The sequence below is a fragment of the Ovis aries genome, chromosome 18, assembly GCF_016772045.2.
Source record: "Ovis aries strain OAR_USU_Benz2616 breed Rambouillet chromosome 18, ARS-UI_Ramb_v3.0, whole genome shotgun sequence".
NCBI lineage: Eukaryota > Metazoa > Chordata > Mammalia > Artiodactyla > Bovidae > Ovis > Ovis aries.
In genome coordinates this window covers 4,953,604-4,973,293 of record NC_056071.1, presented here as the reverse complement: position 1 = coordinate 4,973,293, position 19,690 = coordinate 4,953,604, and the positions used below count along the sequence as shown (strand labels likewise).

Sequence of the window (19,690 nt, the reverse complement as noted above, 5' to 3'; positions counted from 1 at the left end):
ATCTTTTCTAATCCTTCCTAATTCCCCTCAGCCCATCATTAATATTTAGCATTTTGGTCTTTTTCAATTTAAATAAATGTTCACCCTTCTTTTTACAATTTCGGGAAATTAAATGAAGTTGGCAGATGAAATTAAATGCATATGCATTAATTGATATTTTCCCATAATGTCCTTCCAACAGTTTGTTTGGACCAGAACCCCCAGCTCTTATGTCAGTGACAGTGGACATGTGTTGACAATGTAACTTAAGAAAATCAGATTCAAACTGAAAAAACCGCAGCATTAAAAACAAATATATATATAAATAGAACTGAGCAAAGTGTTTCTAATTATGTCATTTATTCCACATCAGTTCAGTTCAGTTCAGTCGCTCAGTCATGTCCAACTCTTGGCGACCCCACGAAGCACAGCATGCCAGGCCTCCCTGTCCATCACCAACTCCCAGAGTTCACTCAGACTCACGTCCATCGAGTCAGTGATGCCACCCAGGCATCTCATCCTCTGTTGTCCCCTTCTCCTCCTGCCCCCAATCCCTCCAGCATCAGAGTCTTTTCCAATGAGTCAACTCTTCACATGAGGTGGCCAAAGTATTGGAGTTTCAGCTTTAACATCATTCCTTCCAAAGAACACCTAGGACTGATCTCCTTCAGAATGGACTGGTTGGATCTCCTTGCAGTCCAAGGGATTCTCAAGAGTCTTCTCCAACACCACAGTTCAAAAGCATCAATTCTTCGGCGCTCAGCTTTCTTCACAGTCCAACTCTCACATCCATACATGACCGCTGGAAAAACCATACCCTTGACTAGACAGATCTTTGTTGGCAAAGTAATGTCTCTGCTTTTGAATATGCTATCTAGGTTGGTCATAAACTTTTCTTCCAAGGAGTAAGCCTCTTTTAATTTCATGGCTGCAGTCACCATCTGCAGTGATTTTGGAGCCCCCCAAAATAAAGTCTGACACTGTTTCCACTCTTTCCCCATCTATTTCCCATGAAGTGATGTGACCAGAGACCATGATCTTCGTTTTCTGAATGTTGAGCTTTAACACTGCATGATTTAAAAGTCAAGTTAAAGTAAAACCACCCTTGTAATTTCATGTGCATCCCGTGTCCTAGGTTCCACCTTCGCAGTGTTGCTTAACTCGGGTATAAAGGTGAAGTTTCTATTTATGTTCCTAAGGTGAACAGAAGAGGTTACTTTATTCCTAATCTGAAGAGAAGAAGTTACTTTATGCCTTTGCACACACCTGTCTTTTGTGGAGCTAAGGGGGATGTTTAATTCTGAAAAGATGAGCAGTGACGTGACTAAGTGCCCCTTCTGATGGATGACGCTGCTGTGTATTCTGCCTTCTTGCCCTGCCAAAGGCTTCTCCCCCCAGTGGCTTCCCTCCTTCTCCCTGCCTGTGGGGCTCAAATGTCTCAGGGTCTCTGATTATTAATAATTAATGAGGATTCTATTTTACATGGTAGTAAATTTTAAGTCTTTTACAGGGTAGTATTTTACATGGTAGTGTATATATCAGTGCCACTTTCTTAAATAGATGGCTAGTGGGAAGATGCCATATAACATAGAGAGCCAAGCCTGGCACTCTGTGATGACCTAGAGGGGTGGGTGGGAGGGAGAACTAAGAGGGAGGGGATATATATGTGTGTGTGTATATATATATATATATTTATTACTGATTCACATTGTTATATGGCAGAAAACAACATGATACTGTAAAGCAATTATCTTCTAATTAAAAATAAAAAGAAATGACATAAGATGATAATTCTAATTAAAAGAGATAAATGAGAGAAATAAGAAATTGCCGGGGTCTAGCCCCGGTGGATCCAGGGTGATTCGAAGGTGGGGGGACGGCGTCTTTGTCTTTGGAAAAATACATATTTAATTACAGATATATAGAGAGATTAGAAACGGATAGTGTAGTAGGAAGATTAGTGGAGAAAAGAGGCTGAATAACTTGGATTACATGGAATAGCATCCATGCTCCAGATGGGAATTCAGCCAGAAAAATGAGGAGCAAGAAAGAATGACATGGGGGAATCTTTCCAGAAACTGATCCTATTTCTTTATTTTGGGGTTTGCTTATATACCTTTTGTTACATATAGGGATGAATACAGAGTCACGTGGGGGTCAGCAGTCCTGACCTTTATCAAAATCAGGTGCTTCACATAAATGTATAAAAAAAGGTCTTAGGGATATTACATCATCTTCTGGCCATGAGTGAGACCTGCTGACATTTTATGATCCTTTCTTTCTGATAACCAAAAAACTTATTTCTTCCAAAAGTGTTTTTTCTTAAACCAAGCACCACCCTCCAAATAAAGTTACATCCCTATAGGATGAGGGTGTAGTGAGTTACAATCAAGAAAGGAATTTATTTAACCCAAGGTTAACATGATTACTCTTAAAGGTTAATACTTATTTCTCCTATATGCTTAAAGGTTAATACTTATTTCTCCTATATGTTAGTTATATTCATTATAAGGGTAGGGAACATGGAGATTTAGCAGCAAACATCAGCCCAACAAATGAAAATCCTTTTACCAATGCTCCCCTTAAGATCTATTTAGTCTTAAGATAGTGATAAAGTTACATTTTTACATAGCAAGGACACAGTGATTTATAACGAAGTACAGTGATCTATTACAAAAGAGAAAATCCATTAACTCAAAAAGTCTAGTATTGCTAACATCAAAAACTACTATATTTCCTTTTCTGTATTCCAAATACATTGATTAATATATTCCCAGGTGCCTAAGGATATGGAGGCCTGGCGGCAATCATTGACTCAACAAGAAGAAAAAGCCCTATGCTAATTAAGACTCTCAAAATACTCCAAAGCTCTCTGCTGTTTATGGTTGAGAGGTAGTAAACAATCATGTGCGTAGTGGCAGGAGTATGGATAATCCTGTCACACAAGCTAGTCTGTCAGCAGAGAGGTTTGACCTGAGACATCCTTGTCCCACACAGGACAGGGAATTAGCAGCAATTATTGACACAACAAATGAAAAACCCTTCACCAATATAATTCCTAACCAACCCACTATACTAATAATTTCTAACTCCCCAAAAGAATTCGCCTTTAGTAAGTCTAAAACATCTCGTGTCTCTCAGGTTGGGAGGCTGTAAACAATCACATGTGGCCGGAGGAACCTATACAGGTGGGCTAGATAACCTTCAGAGGAGTCCGTAAGCTGAAACACTCTTGTCACGCCCAGGAATTTTTATTGCCTTGGAGCTGCATGTTAACTCCTTCTCCAAGAGAAATGGTTATGGGGGGAGCCCCCCGTAAAGTCAGAGGTGTAGGTGAGAGCATAAAACAAATTCTGGTTTTGGGGTAGATGCTCAGGAACAGGGGGTTTCCTGAGGCTTGATCACGCCTTTGCATATGCCTAGCCTCCTTCCTCATGACCTTCGCCATGGGCGGAGTTCCTCACGCTGGCCCCCGGCAAGAAATGGTAAATAAAAGATAACTACAAATATTAAAAAATAATAGATAACGAGGATTGTTAGTGTATGTTGAGACGTGAAGCTGCCTTGAATTGTGTGTGTTTAGCCACATCTGACTCTTTGCGGTCCCATGGACAGTAGTCCACCAGGCTCCTCTGTCCATGGGATTTTCCAAGCAAGAATACTGGAGTGGGGTGCCATTTCCTTTTCCAGGGAATCTTCCCAATATCCTGCATCTCTTGTGTCTCCAGCTCTGGCAGGCAGATTCTATACCACTAGCGCCACCTGGGAAGCTGCCTAACATGTAACCTCTTACATACTATACCCTTTTCTGATTCCTCTTTCTAAAAATACACAGCCCAAACCCCAGTAAACTCCATTTAAGCACAGCAGTCTTGCATTCATGTTTTGGGAAGGGTGCAGATTGTGAGTGATGCTCCTGAAATCCACTTAACGTGGGTTTTCAGAATGGCTGTCTTGGAAACAGTCATGGCTTAGAGTGAGCTTCAAAGACTCTGAATGGTATCAGGGACCTTTACTGTAAGCAGTTTGTCTTTCCCTTTCTCCCCAAGCAGGATTTTTCTGCACTGGCGGTGGAACTCGTTCAGTATGCCATATGGCAGGCCTTGCATTTAGGGTACGTTATTCTGATTTACTTCTTCCAAGACTTTGTTGTGAAAAGTTTTGAACATACAGTAAAACTGAAAGGACTGAACTATGTATGACCATATACCCACCACCGAAATTCTACCATTAACACTTTCTGAAATTACTCTCATTTCTATCCATCTCTCTGTTCTTCTGTCCACCTATCAATCTGTTATTATTAATGCATCTCAAATTAAGTTGGAAATATCTGTACTTTTCACCCTCAAATACTTTAGTATTCATTTTATTCGCTATAGTTTAATATTGTTTATAATTTTTAGATAAAATTTATATTAAAAAATGTATATAGCTTCATTGGACTATTTGATAAGTTTTGACAAAAACCAGCACCTGTGTACTGAAAAGGTCACCAAGATATAGAACCATGCCCAAACGATTTCCTGGTGCCCCCTTTCTGGTAAACTTCATGCCCAGCCTCAGGAACCACTATTCTGATTTTTTTCCCCACCATAGATCAGAACAGCATATAAATGGGATCGTTTTATGACGTCATTCTTTCATTCAGCAGTGTGTTTTTAGATTCCCATCAATCATTTCATGGATCAGCAGTTTAATCCTTTGATTGCTGAGTAGTCACTATACTGTGGGAGTTATTTATTGAATTCCTTTTGATGAACACCTTTACAGTTTGAAAATGCCATGAATGGCATTTAATATAAACATTATTGGATATATTTTTAGACATATTTTCTTGGGTAAATATCTAAGAATAGAATAAGGGAGTCATAGGATAGGTGTGTACTTAGTTTCGGAAGGAACCACTAGACGTGTTTCCAAAGTGGTTGTACAATTTTAGACGCAACCAATAAGGTATGAGTGTTCTGGTTTCTCCATATCCTCACCAAGTATTGTCAGTCTGTTTAAATTTCTGACTTTTGTGGGATTGTAGTGGTGTTTAATTTTCATTTCCCTGATGACTAATGATATTGAGCTTTTTGAATCTCTTCTGCTATTCAAATCTTTGCTTGTTTTTAATGGATTGTTTATCCTTTATTACCAGGTTATAGGAGCTCTTCCTGTTTTCTGAATACTATTCATTTTTTGGGTGTATGTTTTGCGAATATTTTTTTCCAGTATGTAACTTGCCTACGCATTGTCAAATGGTAAATAGTTTTTAAATGGTAGATCAACCTTCTGATGAGCATAAGTTTTAAATTTTGTTGAAGTCTAACTAGCAATTTTTTCCTTTTATGTTTAGGACTTTCTGTGTCCCATCGAAGAAAGCTTTGCCTACTCTGAAGTCATAAAAATGTCCTCCTGTGATATTTTTTCCTAGAAGCACTACGGTTTTAACCTTTATGTTTAAATCCATGATCCATTTCAAAGTAATTTTTGTGTGGGGTGAGAAGTAGGAGTCAGCATCCCATTTTATTTAATGATGTCCAGTTGTCCCAGCACGATTTATTGAAAAAATTTTTGCTTTTCTCATTGTGTTGGCACCCTTATCAAAAATTAATTGGATGTACAAGTATGAGTCTATTTCCCAACAGAAAGTTGAGAAGCTATTCTGTTCCACAGATAAATTTGTATATACTAGTAGCACACTGCTTTGATTATTATGTAGTTTTATGTAAGACTTGAAATCAAGTAGTGTAGATCCTCCAACTCTTATTTTTCAAGATTGTTTGGGGTAACTCCTTTGAATTTTTGAACAAATTTGAGGATCAGGTTGTCAATTTTATCCCCCTCAAATCCTATTGGAATTATGATTGGGATTATATTGAATCTATAGATAAAATTGGAGAGAATTGAGACGTAATAGTATTGATTGTTTTAATCCCTGAACATGAGATGTCTTTCCATTTATATAGGTCTTATTTAACTTCTCTAAGCAACGTTTATAGTTTTCAGGATATAGATCTTATCCATCATTTTAAAAATTTATTTCTAAACATGTAATTTTTATCCTATTGTAAATAGATATTGAAAAAAAACTTTGTTCCAAATGTTAGCTGCTGTAATGTGATTTGCTTTTGTGATGTGAATGTTTGGAAGGCAACCTTCCTCATCATTTACATTTTTACATGAAAAAAAAGCCTGTTTTTTCATCTCTTCAAAGAGATGGAGTGGGGTTAGCCCCAGCCTAAGAGCTGGTGAACCAAACACCAGTCACGATTTGCCTCTTACAAGCTGTGTGAACTTGGCCAAGAATGATTTTTGAATTCTGTCCTCATTTTTGCTGCCACTTAACACAATCAAAATGTAACTACTCATTCATTGCAGTCTTTTCTATGATAGAGACAGAACTTTAGACTGTGGTTCAGTAACACATTTGCAAATCTAGTAAGAACCTTGAATTTTCTTCCCAGAGAAATGTGCGCACACACACACACACACACACATACATGCACAATTTTCTGTGCAACTTTAGGATGTGCAGGAAGTCTCTGAAGCCTTCTGGGATCTACAGACTGCTAATTATAAAGCCATTCTAGAGTGGGAGCTCCAAGGGCTGACTGGTTTCACGTCTGTGTCTTCAGACCCAGCAAGTATGGAGTAAGGGCTGCCATTCTAAATCCCATGCCCTTTGTGGCATTTTCCAGGCAGAGAGGGTCTAGATTTCCACACGCTCAGGTTTTGACTTGCCTTTCTTCCTCCACGGGATACCATATCCCTCTGAGGGACATAGCAGTGGGGCAGTTGGTGGTGGTGTTGGTGAGACCAGACTGCCAGGCAGCTGCCCTGGGGGACTTGAACCCGCTCTCCAGGCATTGTCTCACTCCAGAATCTTCCAGCCACCCCCCCCCCCACCGCCGTCACCTCTGGCTCCATGCAGGAAGTGCCTCCACAGGGGGCAGGTGCTGAAGTTGGCTGTGCTGCGTGAGAGTGGCAGCATTTCAGAGCAACCCTCTCTGGCTAAAGCACATCCTGCTCTTCTGGCTGGTGGTTCCCATAAGCAGCACTGGCAGTGGAGATGATGTTATGTGTGTGCCTCTGTTCACCCAGGTGCTGGGGACATGGGCAGCAAACTCTCCATGCCAGGCGGTGAGCCCATAGTGCAGAGCCCCAGGACGGAAGGCATTCATGATGCATACAGGCAAGGAGACGTCAGCAGAGCCCAGCATCTGCTCCGAGAAGCTTGTGACGAGAGCACATCCCAGCTGGAAAAGGTACGGTCTATGCCAGCCCTTCTTGCCAGAACTCAGGACCCTGGTTGAGTGAAGGTTACCATGAAAATTATTTTCTTGTTATCATTATAATAATGGGGATATTTCCTGGGTTCTGAATACCTTGTTTCTCATGTAAACCTCCTGGTGTCAGTGCTTTCGAGTGGACTGCTCAGCTTGTCGGGTGAGCACGCTGCACCATCATTCCCAGGGGCAGGAAGGGGTCACAGAAAGGAGAAGGACAAAATTGACAATCGAGGGTTTAACCTAATATAGTCTTTTATACTTTCTTCCACTATAAAATAGCACATGTGCAAACTGAAAAATTTTAAAACATATAAAAGTAAAGGGAAAAAGAACCAAAATTAATCATCCAAACAATCCCACTGAGCATTTTCGGTATACTCTGTTCCGAGTTGCTGATCTGAATATTCGTTTTTTGTTTTTATTGTTTCTAATATAGATGCAGTCTTATTTATGTATAGTTTCGCATACTGCTTTCTCTTACCTAATATTATATGAGCCATTTTCTGTATGACTGTAGGTTCCTTATGGGCATCACCTTCAGTGGATACATGACATTCCATCTGGTAGAGACACTCTCATTTATCTGGCTACTCCTTTTGGTTAGATATTTGGATTGTTTCTAATTTTTTATTACTTTAAATAATACTATACTGAATGTTTTTTGCCTAATCGTTTTCTTATTGTCAGCTATTTTCTTCACTTAGGTAGATTTGCAAAAATTGAGAATGTGGGTAAGAGCCTTTTTAAAATTTTGAAACATATGCCAAACTTTTTCCAAAAGCCTGTAGAGATCAACCCTTTTGCTGGCCTACAGCTTGGGAAGATCATTGCCATGTTCTGGTCCTTGTGGGAAATTCTTATTGGCTGTAAACCAAGAGAGCACTTTATTGATGTTTTGTGTGCAATACTTTGATTAGCACAGGTTTAAGGTCTTCATTTAATTAATAGTTGGAAATAGCTCAGTTACTAAACCTCCAGTCTGTTCTGAAAGTTGTAAGAGAATTTTTTTGGGAAAATGGTCAAGTTCAATGTGCTTGATAATTATTGAGAAGAGAGCATTTTTGGAAAATTCTCCAAGCAAGGCTTCAGCAGTATGTGAACCAAGAACTTTCAGATGTCCAAGCTGGATTTAGACAAGGCAGAGGAACCGGAGATCAAATTGCCAACATCTGTTGGATCATAGAAAAAGCAAGAGAATTCCAGAAAAACATCTGCTTCATTGACTATGCCAAAGCCTTTGACTGTGTGGACCACAACAAACTGGAAAATTCTTAAAAGATGGAAATACCAGACCACCTGACCTGCCTCCTGAGAAATCAGTATGTAGGTCAAGAAGTAATAGTTAGCACTGGACATGGAACAACAGACTGGTTCCAAATCAGGAAAAGGAGTACTTCAAGGTTGTATATTGTCACCCTGCTTATTTAACTTATATGCAGAGTACATCAATAGCAATACTGGGCTGGATGAAGCACGGGCTGGAATCAAGATTGCCAGGAGAAATGTCAATAACCTCAGAGAGGTAGATTATACCATGCTTATGGCTGAAAGTGAAGAGGAACTGAAGAGCCTTTTGATGAATGTGAAAGAGGAGAGTGAAAAAGTTGGCTTTAAACTCAACATTCAAAAAACTAAAGTTACGGCATCCGGTCCCAGCACTTCATGGCAAATAGATGGGGAAACAATGGAAACAGTGACAGACTATTTTCTTGGGCTCCAAAATCACTGCAGATGGTGACTGTAGCCATGAAATTAAAAGACACTTGCTCCTTGGAAGAAAAGTTATGACCAATCTAGACAGCATATTAAAAGGTAGAGACATTACTTTGCCAACAAAGGTCCATCTAGTCAAAGCTATGGTTTTTCCAGTAGTCATGTATGGATGTGAGAGTTGGACCATAAAGAAAGCTGAGTGCTGAAGCACTGATGCTTTTGAACTGTGTTGTTGGAGAAGACTCTTAAGGGTCCCTTGGACTGCAAGGAGATCAAACCATTCAATTCAAAAGGCAGTAAGTCCTGAATCATTCATTGGAAAGACTGATATTGAAGCTGAAGCTCCAATACTTTGGCCACCTGATGCGAAGAATTGACTCGTTGGAAAAGACCTGATGCTGGGAAAGACTGAAGGCAGGAGAGGAGAAGGGGACAACGGAGGATAAGATGGTTGGATGGCATGACCGACTCAATGGACATGAGTTTGAGCAAGCTCCAAGAGTTGGTGATGGACAGGGAAGTCTGACGTGCTGCAGTCCATGAGGTCACAAAGAGTCAGATGTAACTGAGTGACTGAACTGAACTGAGCATTTTTGATTCCTCCCATTATGAATTCACAGTATATGTGGTCGAAACCTCTCTTCTTATGGGAGAACTGGAGCAGGTCAAAGTTGTTGGCCCATCGTTTGTGGCCTGGGGATTGTAAGCGGGGACTCAAGAAGCAACAGTCCAAAGTGTTACCCACAGAGCAGTCGCACTGCCTAGGACCTTTTTCCCAAATGGAACTCCAGACTGCCGTCACACAGAACTTCCCATTGAACCTGCACCTCTGGCATCTCCTGAATTGGCAGGCAGTTTCTTTACCACTAGCACCACCTGGGAAGGCATGTTTAAGTCCGGACGTCAGCAAATTCAGTTTCATGGTGTATATACTATTGCTCTCCTCTGCTATTCCTTTTTTTTCCCCTTTTACTTTGTATTGAAAGTAGACTAGATAATTCTCTAATAAATATTTGTATTGTTAATTTGTATATGATGAAGATATATATATATATATATATATATATAACTATATAATATAATTTGTTAACAAATCTGAACCTGAGACGAAAGTGAAAACTTTTGGCAGAACAATGATGCTGTTCCAAAGAAATAGAATATGAGACACTTAGAAGGTCAAGTTTTCTAGAAGTAGCATTAAAAAACTAAACAAAAACAGGTAAACTTTTCTTAATTCTTAATTTTTAAAATTATGATAGTATTATAACACATTTACAGAAGACTTGAAAAATGCAGAACAAAGTTACATATAGTTCTACTATGTATTACAATTTTTTAAGTAGATAAATTAAGGCTTTTAGTTGGAATTTCAAAATAAATCAAACCCTCAAAAGTTAATAGAATAACTGGACATGAAAGTAGAAGGATATAGTAGACCTGAGAAGCACTGTGAATCAAGTCAACATTATTAAGATGTATACAGTGGTCACACAACGCAGGGTACAAGTTCTATTGAAGTCACCACAGACCATAAACCAGGAGACGCTGGAACATATCCAGGGACGTAAAACAAAGGGTAAAACTTTCATGGTCAAAGGTATTGAAGTCATACAGAGTCTGTTCTCTTATCACTGTGCACTTATGTTAGAAATCAGTATCAAAAGATATTTGAAAATAACCCACATATGTTCAAGTGTAATGTGACAGTTACCAAGAGACTTAGCCATTGAAAACCTCAAGAAGGTTAAAAGACAGAGAAAACACAGAAGGTGATTGCAGAGAAGAAAGAATTGAAATGAGAAGCTAACATCAAAATGAGAAATTAGCATCAAGGATACTTTAAAAACTCCATGTATTTGGAAAATAAATGTCCACTTTTAAATGATGGGTGTATCTAAGAAACCATAACAAGGAAAATTAGAAAATATTTCTAACAGTTTAAAAATGAAAGGAGAATTTATCAGAACCTGTTACATGTAGCTGAAACCGCTCAATGCAACTAAATACAATGTGCACATAATGAACAGTGAAGGGTCTCCCATGGAGGTGTGGGTCAGCAGTGGCTTGCCACGGGGACAGAGGCATTGGCAGCAGCAGTTCTGGGAGGTGCCCCTTGGCAAGCAAGCCCTCTTGGAAGTGGTTATTAACCCTGCCATAGAGCCTATAAACTCCCGGGCTGAGTCACCTCAGGCCAAACAGCTAATAGGGAGGGAGCCCCACCCATCAGCAGATTACAGTGTTACTGAGCATGACCCTGCCCACCAGGACAAGACCCAGTTTTTCCCCATACCAGTCCTTCCCAACAGCCTCATCCACCAGAGGACAGACAGAAGAAGCAAGAAGAACTACAATCCTAGAGGCTCCAAAACATAAACTGCAGCCACAGAAATTTAATCAAAATGAAAAGGCAGACGATTACCTCCCAGATGAAAGAACAAGATAAAACCTCAGAAAAACAACTACATGATGGAGATAGGCAACATTCCAGAAAAAGAATTCAAAATAATAATAGCACAGATGATTTCAGTTCAGTTGTTCAGTGTGTCCAACTCTTTGTGACCCCATGGACTGCAGCACACCAGGCATCCCTGTCCATCACCAACTCCCGGAGCTTGCTCAAACTCATGTCCATCGAGTCAGTGATGCTCCTGCCTTTAATCTTTCCCAGCATCAGGGTCTTTTCAAATGAGTCAGTTCTTTGCATCAGGTGGCCAAAGTATTGAAGTTTCAGCTTCAGCATCAGTCCTTCCAGTGAATATCCAGGACTGATCTCCTTTAGGATGGACTGGTTGGATCTCCTTGCAGTCCAGGGGACTCTCAAGCCCTTCTCCAGCACCACAGTTCAAAAGCATCAATTCTTCGGCACTCAGCTTTCCTTATAGTCCTGCTCTCATATCCATACATGACTCCTGGAAAAACCATAGCCTTGACTAGATGGACCTTTTTTGGCAAAGTAATATCTCTGCTTTTAAATATGCTGTCTAGGTTGGTCATAACTTTTCTTCCAAGGAGCAAGTGTCCTAATTTCATGGCTGCAGTCACCATCTCCAGTGATTTTGGAGCCCCCTAAAATAAAGTCTGTCACTGTTTCCTCATCTATTTGCTATGAAGTTAAGGGACCTGATGCCATGATCTTAGTTTTCTGAATGTTGAGCTTTAAGCCAACTTTTTCACTCTCCTCTTTCACTTTCATCAAGAGGCTCTTTAGTTCTCCTTTGCTTTCTGACATAAGGGTGGTGTCATCTGTGTATCTGAGTTTATTGATATTTCTCCTGGCTATCTTGATTCCAGCTTGTGCTTCATCCAGCCCAGCATTTCACATGATATACTCTACATATAAGTTAAATAAGCACAGTGACAATATACAACCTTGCTTGACGTACTGCTTTTCCTGTTTGGAACCAATCTGTTGTTCCATGTCCAGTGCTATCTGTTGCTTCTTGACCTGCATACAGATTTATTAGGAGGGAGGTCAGGTGGTCTGGTATTCCCATCTTTTTAAGAATTTTCCACAGTTTATTATGATCTACAAGTCAAAGGCTTTGGTGTAGTCAGTGAAGCAGAAGTAGTTTTCCTGGAACTCTCTTGCTTTTTCAATGATCCAACAGATGTTGGCAATTTGATCCAGTTGATTTAGGATCTCGGAAAAAGAATGGAGAAGATGCAAGCAATGTTTAACAAAGGCCTAGAAGAACTAAAGAACAAACAAACAGAGGTGAACAATACCCTAGAAGGAATCAACAGCAGAACCACAGGTAGAATGGATAAGTGACCTGGAAGAGAGAGTAATGGAAATTACGGCTGTAAAATAAAATGTAGAAAAAAGAATGAAAAAAAATGAAGACAGCCTAAGAATGTTCTGGGAAAACGTTAAGTGTACCAACATTTGCATTATAGGGGTCTCAGAAGGAGAAGAGAGAGAGAATGGACCCAAGAAAGTATTTGAAGAGGTAAGAGCTGAAAACTTCCCTACCATGGGAAAAGAAATAGTCAACCAAGTCCAAGAAGCATGGAGTCCCAGGCAGGATAAACCCAAGGAGGAACACACTGAGACACATATTAAATAGTAATCAAACTGACAAAAATTAAAGACAAAGATAAATATTAGAAGCAACAAGGAAAAAATGACAAATAACATACAGGGGAATTCTCATCTGATTATCAGTTAATTTCTCAACAGAAACTCTGCAAGCCGGAAATGAATGGCACAATATATTTAAAGTGATGAAAGGGAAGAACCTACAACCAAGAATACTCTACCCAGCAACACCTCATTCAGATTTGATGTCAAAATCAGGTTGTACAGACAAGCAAAAGTTAAGAGAATTCAGCACCACCAAACCAGCTTTACAATAAATGCTACAGGAAACTTCTCTAGGCAGGAAACACAAAAGAAGGAAAATGCCTACAAAGAATAAATCCAAAGCAATTAAGAAAGTGGTAATAGGATCATACATATCAAACTTAACTGAAATGTAAATAGATTAAATGCACCAACCAAAAGACATGGACTGGCTGGGTGGATGAAAACATGTGCATATATGTACTTCCATGTACCACATCACTCTGCTTAATGCCTCAAATTGTAATTATTTTATACTGTTAGGTTAATCATGTTTCCATTATGGCTTGCAATTATAATTATCTTTTATTTTTTGTCTGACTATTAATTGTGAAAACTGATGAACATCTTTTACTATTGCGATTATATAACTATTAATAGTATTCTAATACAATTCTGAAAATATAAAGAAATATCATCTTGTAAGAGAATAGGAAGTTAACCTGTGATACAATATTGTTAACTAAAGCACAGATATGGGTCAAATTTCACAAAACAGGTAAACTTTAATTCTCTGTTTTATTTAAGCAGAATATACTAAAGATGATCATTTCAACATGTAATCAATATAAAAATTATTGACAAGATTGTTTTTGTTTTTCAGTCAGTAAGTCGTGTCTGACTCTTTGCAACCCCATGGACTGCAGCACACCAGGCTTCCCTGTCCTTCACTATCTCTCAGAGCTGGCTCAAACTCAAATCTCTTGGGTTGGTGATACTGTCTAAGTTATCTAACCATCTGCTGCCTCCTTTTCCTTTTGCCTTCAATCTTTCCAGCATCAGGGTCTTTTGCAATGAGTTGGCTCTTTGCATCAGGTGGGCAAAGTATTGGAGCTTCAGCTATATCATCAGTCCTTCCAGTGATTATTCGAGACTGATTTCCTTTAGGATTGACTGGTTTGATCTCTTTGCAGTCCAAGGGACTCTCAAGAATCTTCTCCAGCACCACAATTTGAAAGCATCAATTCTTCAGCGCTCAGCCTTCTTTATGGTCCAACTCTCACATCCATACATGACTACTGGAAAAGCCATAGCTTTGACTATATGGACCTTTGTCAGCAAAATATGTCTCTGCTTTTTAATACACATCTAGGTTTGTCATAGCTTTCCTTCCGAGGGACAAGTGTGTTTTAATTTTCTTTGTTGCAGTCAGTATCCACTGTGATTTTAGAGCCCCAGAAAATATTGACAAGATAGTTTACTGTTTTTGTAGTAAGTATTTGAAATCACCTGGAAGAGACCCTGATGCTGGGAAAGACTGAAGGTAGGAGGAGAAGGGGACAACAGAGGAAGAGATAGTTGGATGGCATCACTGACTCGATGGACGTGAGTTTGAGCAAGCTCCAGGAGTTGGTGATGGACAGGGAAGCTCAGCATGCTGCTTAGGGTTGCAAAGAGTCGGATGCGACTGAGCAACTGAACTGAACTTTGAAATCACATATGATTTTACATTTTCAGCACATCTCACTTTGCATGAGCCATGTTTCAAGCCTTAACAGCCACACGTGACTGGTCCTGCCGTCCTGGGCAGCACAGTCCCAGACTTGCCCGTGGGCTCGGTGAACCTTTAGAGTCGATTTTCCTGGCAGTTCCCAAAGGCACTCTTCTTGCTGATGTCTTGTCCCTGCTCTGTTTTAACCAGAGCCAGCTCCTGAGTATCTCTGCAGCCCATGGTGACCTGGAGACCGTCCGGTATCTTCTCACTGAGAGGCTGGTGGAGCTACGGACGGAGCCCACCGACGACAACCCCGCTGTGGTGGCAGCACAGTTCGGGCACACTGATGTCGTTCAGGAGCTACTCGAGTCTTTGCCAGGTAAAGAGGCTTTGCTTCCCTGGTGGCTCAGCCGGTAAAGCACCCACCTGCAGTGCGGGAGGCTCGAGTTCGATCCCCAGGGTGGGAAGATCCCCTGGAGGAGGAAATGGCTACCCACTCCAGTAGTCTTGCCTGGAAAATCCTATGGACAGAGGAGCCTGGTGGGCTACCATCCATGGGGTTGCAAAGAGTCAGATACAACTGAGCCACTTCACTCATTTGCCAGGTAGGTCCCAGGGTGTGAGTTCTTCACCCCTGCTCAGGGACCCTGTTTTTGAAAAAATACTTATTTCCTTATTTGTTTGGCTTCACTGAGTCTTCGTTGTGGCACGAAGGATCCCCGTTGCTGCACGCAAGCTTCTATCCAGCTGTGGCGCACTGGCTCAGCTGCCCCACAGCATGTGGGGTTAGTTCCCCAAACAGGGATTGAACCAGCGTCCTCTCCATTGGAAGGCAGATTCTTAACCACTGGACCACCAGGGAAGTCCTTCAGGGACCCTCTTTTCCTAGGAACCAGACAGACATTGGCAGGGGATGGGGCGCTGCACTCCAAAATGTTTATGTCGTCACACTGTTTACCGATCCAGATCCAGAAATCTGGGGGTATTCTTTAAAGCAGTTTTAGGTTTAAAGAAAAATTGTTGAGCAAGTACCAAGAATTCTCATATACCACCCTCCACAGTTTCCCTGTTATTGATGTTTTGTATGAGAATGGTACAGTTGTTAAAATTGATGAACGAACCACTATTGATGCGTTATTACCAATGGGAGCTCATAGTTTGTACTAGGGTTGTATATTCTATGACTGGTAACAAATGTGTAATGACGTATATGGACCATTACTGTATCAGGCAGAATCATTTCACTGCCCTCCTGTTCCACCTGTTCATCTCTTTCTCAGCTCCCGGCAACCACCGATCTCTTTACTGTCTTCATAGTTTTGCCTTTTCCAGAATGACATATAGTTGAGCCTTTTCAGATAGGCTGCTTTCACTTAGCAGTATGCATTCCAGTTTCCTCCATGTCTTTTCACGACTTGAGAGCTCATACATACACACACACACGCACACATATTTTATCACTGGATAATATTACATTGTCTGGATGTTGCTTGCTATGTTGCTTTCTTAATAACAAGTAATGTTTTCCTCTGGTAGACTCAGGCATCCTGTTCTCCTTTATTCCCTGTAATGGTCTTGGATCTGTTACAGTTATTGCTACAGCTGTAGGCTGAGGCATTGTCTTAGCAGTGGGCTTTGGGAGTTAGAATGTTGCAAGGGAGTCGGGCCAGCTTCATGGGTATGTGACAGTGCAGTCACACAGGGCCCCGTACTTAGAAGGGCCCCACACTTGGTTTGTGAGCATGCCTGCTAAGTCACTTCAGTTGTGTCCAACTCTTTGCAGTCCTATGACTGTAGTCTGCCAGGCTCCCCTGTCTGTGGGATTCTCCAGGCAAGAATACTGGAGTGGGTTGCCATCCCTTCCTCCAAGGGATCTTCCCAACCCAGGGATCGAACCCACGTCTCTAAGGTCTCCTGCATTGGCAAACATATTGTTTACCCGTAGCGCCACCTGGGAAGCCCACTACACTCTGCAGTTACCCTCTTGAAATTTGTAATAATTTTTAAACAAGGGACCCCATTTTAAGTTTTACATGGGACCCCACAAATTATGAAATGGCAGCCCACTCCAGGATCCTTGCTTGGAAAATCCCACAGACAGAGGAGCCTGACAGGCTTCAGGCTATAGGGTTGCAACGGGTCGGACATGACTGAGCAACTAACACACGCACACATACACACACACAAACACACCACAGATTATGCAGTAGTACTGTTAAGGGCTTCCCTAATAGTTCACTTGGTAAAGAATCTGCCTGCAATGCAGGAGACCCCAGTTCGATTCCTGAGTCGGGAAGATCCTCTGGAGAAGGAATAGGCTACCCACTCCAGTATTCTTGGGCTTCCCTTATAGCTCAACTGGTAAAGAATCTTCATGCAGTGCTGGAGAACTGGGTTCGATCCCTGGGTTGGGAAGATCCCCTGGAGAAGGGAAAGGCTATACACTCAAGTATTCTGGCCTGGAGAATTCCATGGGCTGTATAGTCCATGGGGTTGCAAAGAGTCAGACACGACTGAATGACTTTCACTTTTCACTTTTTTTTTTTTTTTTTTTTTTTTACTGTTAAGAGAGTGTCTGACTGTGTCCTTTGAGGTAGATTTGTGCTCAGATTTGGTTCCAAGCTGGCATGCCCCTCATATGCCTGGAGGAAGAATGAGTTTATGAACAGAAATCAGGGCACTATTAGGGCCCATAGACACAGATTGGGTCACGCAAGGTATGGGAAGACAGAGAGGAGCCCCTGAGGTGCCAGTGGCTGATTCTTTCTCCTCAGGAATCCCCACGAGTAGCTCTGTTCTTGCCCCAAAGAGTCTATGCCAGCTGACTCACTCATTGGACAGCTTCCATTTGTTGAGCATTTGCCAAGTACTGGACACACTGCAGAACCTGAAAGACACAGAGGCTTTTTAAAAAGGTGGGCCCAGCCCTTTAGTAGCTCCTGGTCCAGCAGAGGAAACTGAGGCAGGAAAGAGTAACTGTGTGGTGCAACCATGCAGAAGTTGAAATGTCTGCACAGTCGTTTGTGGCCATGCATCAGGGGCTGGTCTTGTCTGCGCGCAGGCTGGGGTCTTCAGAAGGAGTCGCCATCTCAACTGGGCTTTGCAGACTGAGTAGGCGTTTACTTGGCAGACAAGCAAGGGAAGAACCTGGTTTGCCGGCTTTTGCAGAGAGGGGAGCTTGGCTGGACCTGAGTATGTTGGAGCTGAGCATGGTTTTCAGCAGCTCCTGGGGTGTCCTGTCTTTAATTCAACTCGAGACAGAGCTAGTGGGACTGAAAGAGTTCAGGGCACTGTGCTGAGCCCTGTGGGGGTGCAGAGATGGTCAGAACAGTGTCTGTCCTCTGGGAATTCCCAGCCTGTAGGGAGGGTGGCCCTTGTCAGGAGTAAGGTAAGGTAAGAGGCAGCTGGAGAACAAGGGCGGGTCCAAGAAGAGGAGGGACGAGAGGTCCATGGTGGGTGGGTACATCACAGTGTAATTATGAACATCACTTGAAGGACATCATTATGTAATTCCTGGTCTTGTAGCTCAGCAGGGCTGATGAGAAATAGGAGGTGGAAAGATGGAAACCAAAATGGGGCTCTTTGAGCTGGATTGGGGCCTCAAAGAATACACACAGGGGTTTGTATGGTTAAGATAGTACCCTTTGGTTTCGGGTAAAGCAGAACTTAAGGCTTGACTTTGCCTTTACCAACTGTTGGACCTTCAGCAAGTTCCCAACTGTCCCTGAGCTTTGGTCTCCTCATATTAAAATGATGACTGTGAAATACAGGGCCTGCCTCCTGAGACTGACATACTCCATCCTCAGCAGAAGTTAGCAGAATGACAACCACATTTCTCACAGCTGGATATCTGGTCGTAACAGAGTTAGGGGTAATCTGTTTTCTGCTCATGTACCTCCTCCTTTGAATTGCTCATTTTAGTCATCAATTGAGGGCAAAGAAGGGATATTTATTTAGCACCTGCTGCACCCCAGACATGATGCCAGGTACCTTGTGTACTGAGTTTTAATTCTTGCCTTCTCTTCCTCACCCCATTTCCTGGTCAGTTTCCTATGACACAGAGAGAGACACTCTCTCCAGGCTCCAGAGCACTTTGATTCCTGAGAACTCTCCACCTCCGGAAATGAGTGTTATGATGCAATTGGGAAGTGTCCACGTGGGGGATGAGATCATTTTTCCATGGCAGCCAGATCCAAAAGACCTTGCATTACTTTGAACTTGAAGATACTGTGACATTTCAGCCCATGCTGTCCCTGTTCAGTGTGTTTATTTCATCCTGGAATTAAGTAGGCAGTTCTTTTAGGGAGCAGTTCTCTTAAGTTTTAGGCTGATCTGTTTCTTCATCAAAGTATTTTTTAACTTATGAAAGTGGTGTATGTATATTACAGATAATTCGGGAAAGCAGAAAGTGTTGCTACTCTAGGAACATAATGACATACCACAGTGAGTTATATCAGGCACTTGCCAGATGTTGCGACAGTTTATTGAGTCAAGTACTTGACATACACAATGTCATTTAATCCCCACATTAAACTTGGAAGACAGGGTGTTCCTCTTCCCGTTTTACTTATGGTTAAACTGAGCCACAGAGAGGATCAGAAATTTGCCCCAGATGACACAGCTGAAATATTTTAATCCTAAGTCACCTGTCTCCAAAACCTGTGTCCCTGTGTGTGACGCTGCTCCAGGGCTGTGGTCAGGGCTGGGGATGAGGCAGAGAATAAGGTCATCTCACCATCCTACCACCTGGAGAGAACTCTGCAGCTCGGAGGGAGGGTGGTTCTTCCTAGTCTTATTTCCACACAGTTTTTCATCACGATCTCACTGCATGTGCTGTTCTGAATGCTACTTTTCCCCAGCGGGTGTTATTTGACGGGCAGGTGGGTTTATAGTGATGTGGGGAAATGTCACATGCAGTTCAGAGGGGCTGTTCCATGGACA

The 19,690-nt window shown here is 41.6% G+C and overlaps 1 protein-coding gene across 3 annotated transcripts in view; it reads left to right on the top strand.

Annotated features, from left to right (window-relative positions):
- Nucleotides 1–19,690, top strand: part of LRRK1 (leucine rich repeat kinase 1) — a 142,331-nt gene that overhangs the window by 39,694 nt on the left and 82,947 nt on the right. For all 3 annotated transcript variants that reach the window (XM_042235020.2, XM_027956999.3, XM_042235019.2), the window contains 2 exons: nt 7,072–7,235; nt 14,957–15,128. In XM_042235020.2, the coding sequence (XP_042090954.1) occupies nt 7,072–7,235; nt 14,957–15,128 (336 nt within the window). The remainder of the gene's footprint in view (nt 1–7,071; nt 7,236–14,956; nt 15,129–19,690) is intronic.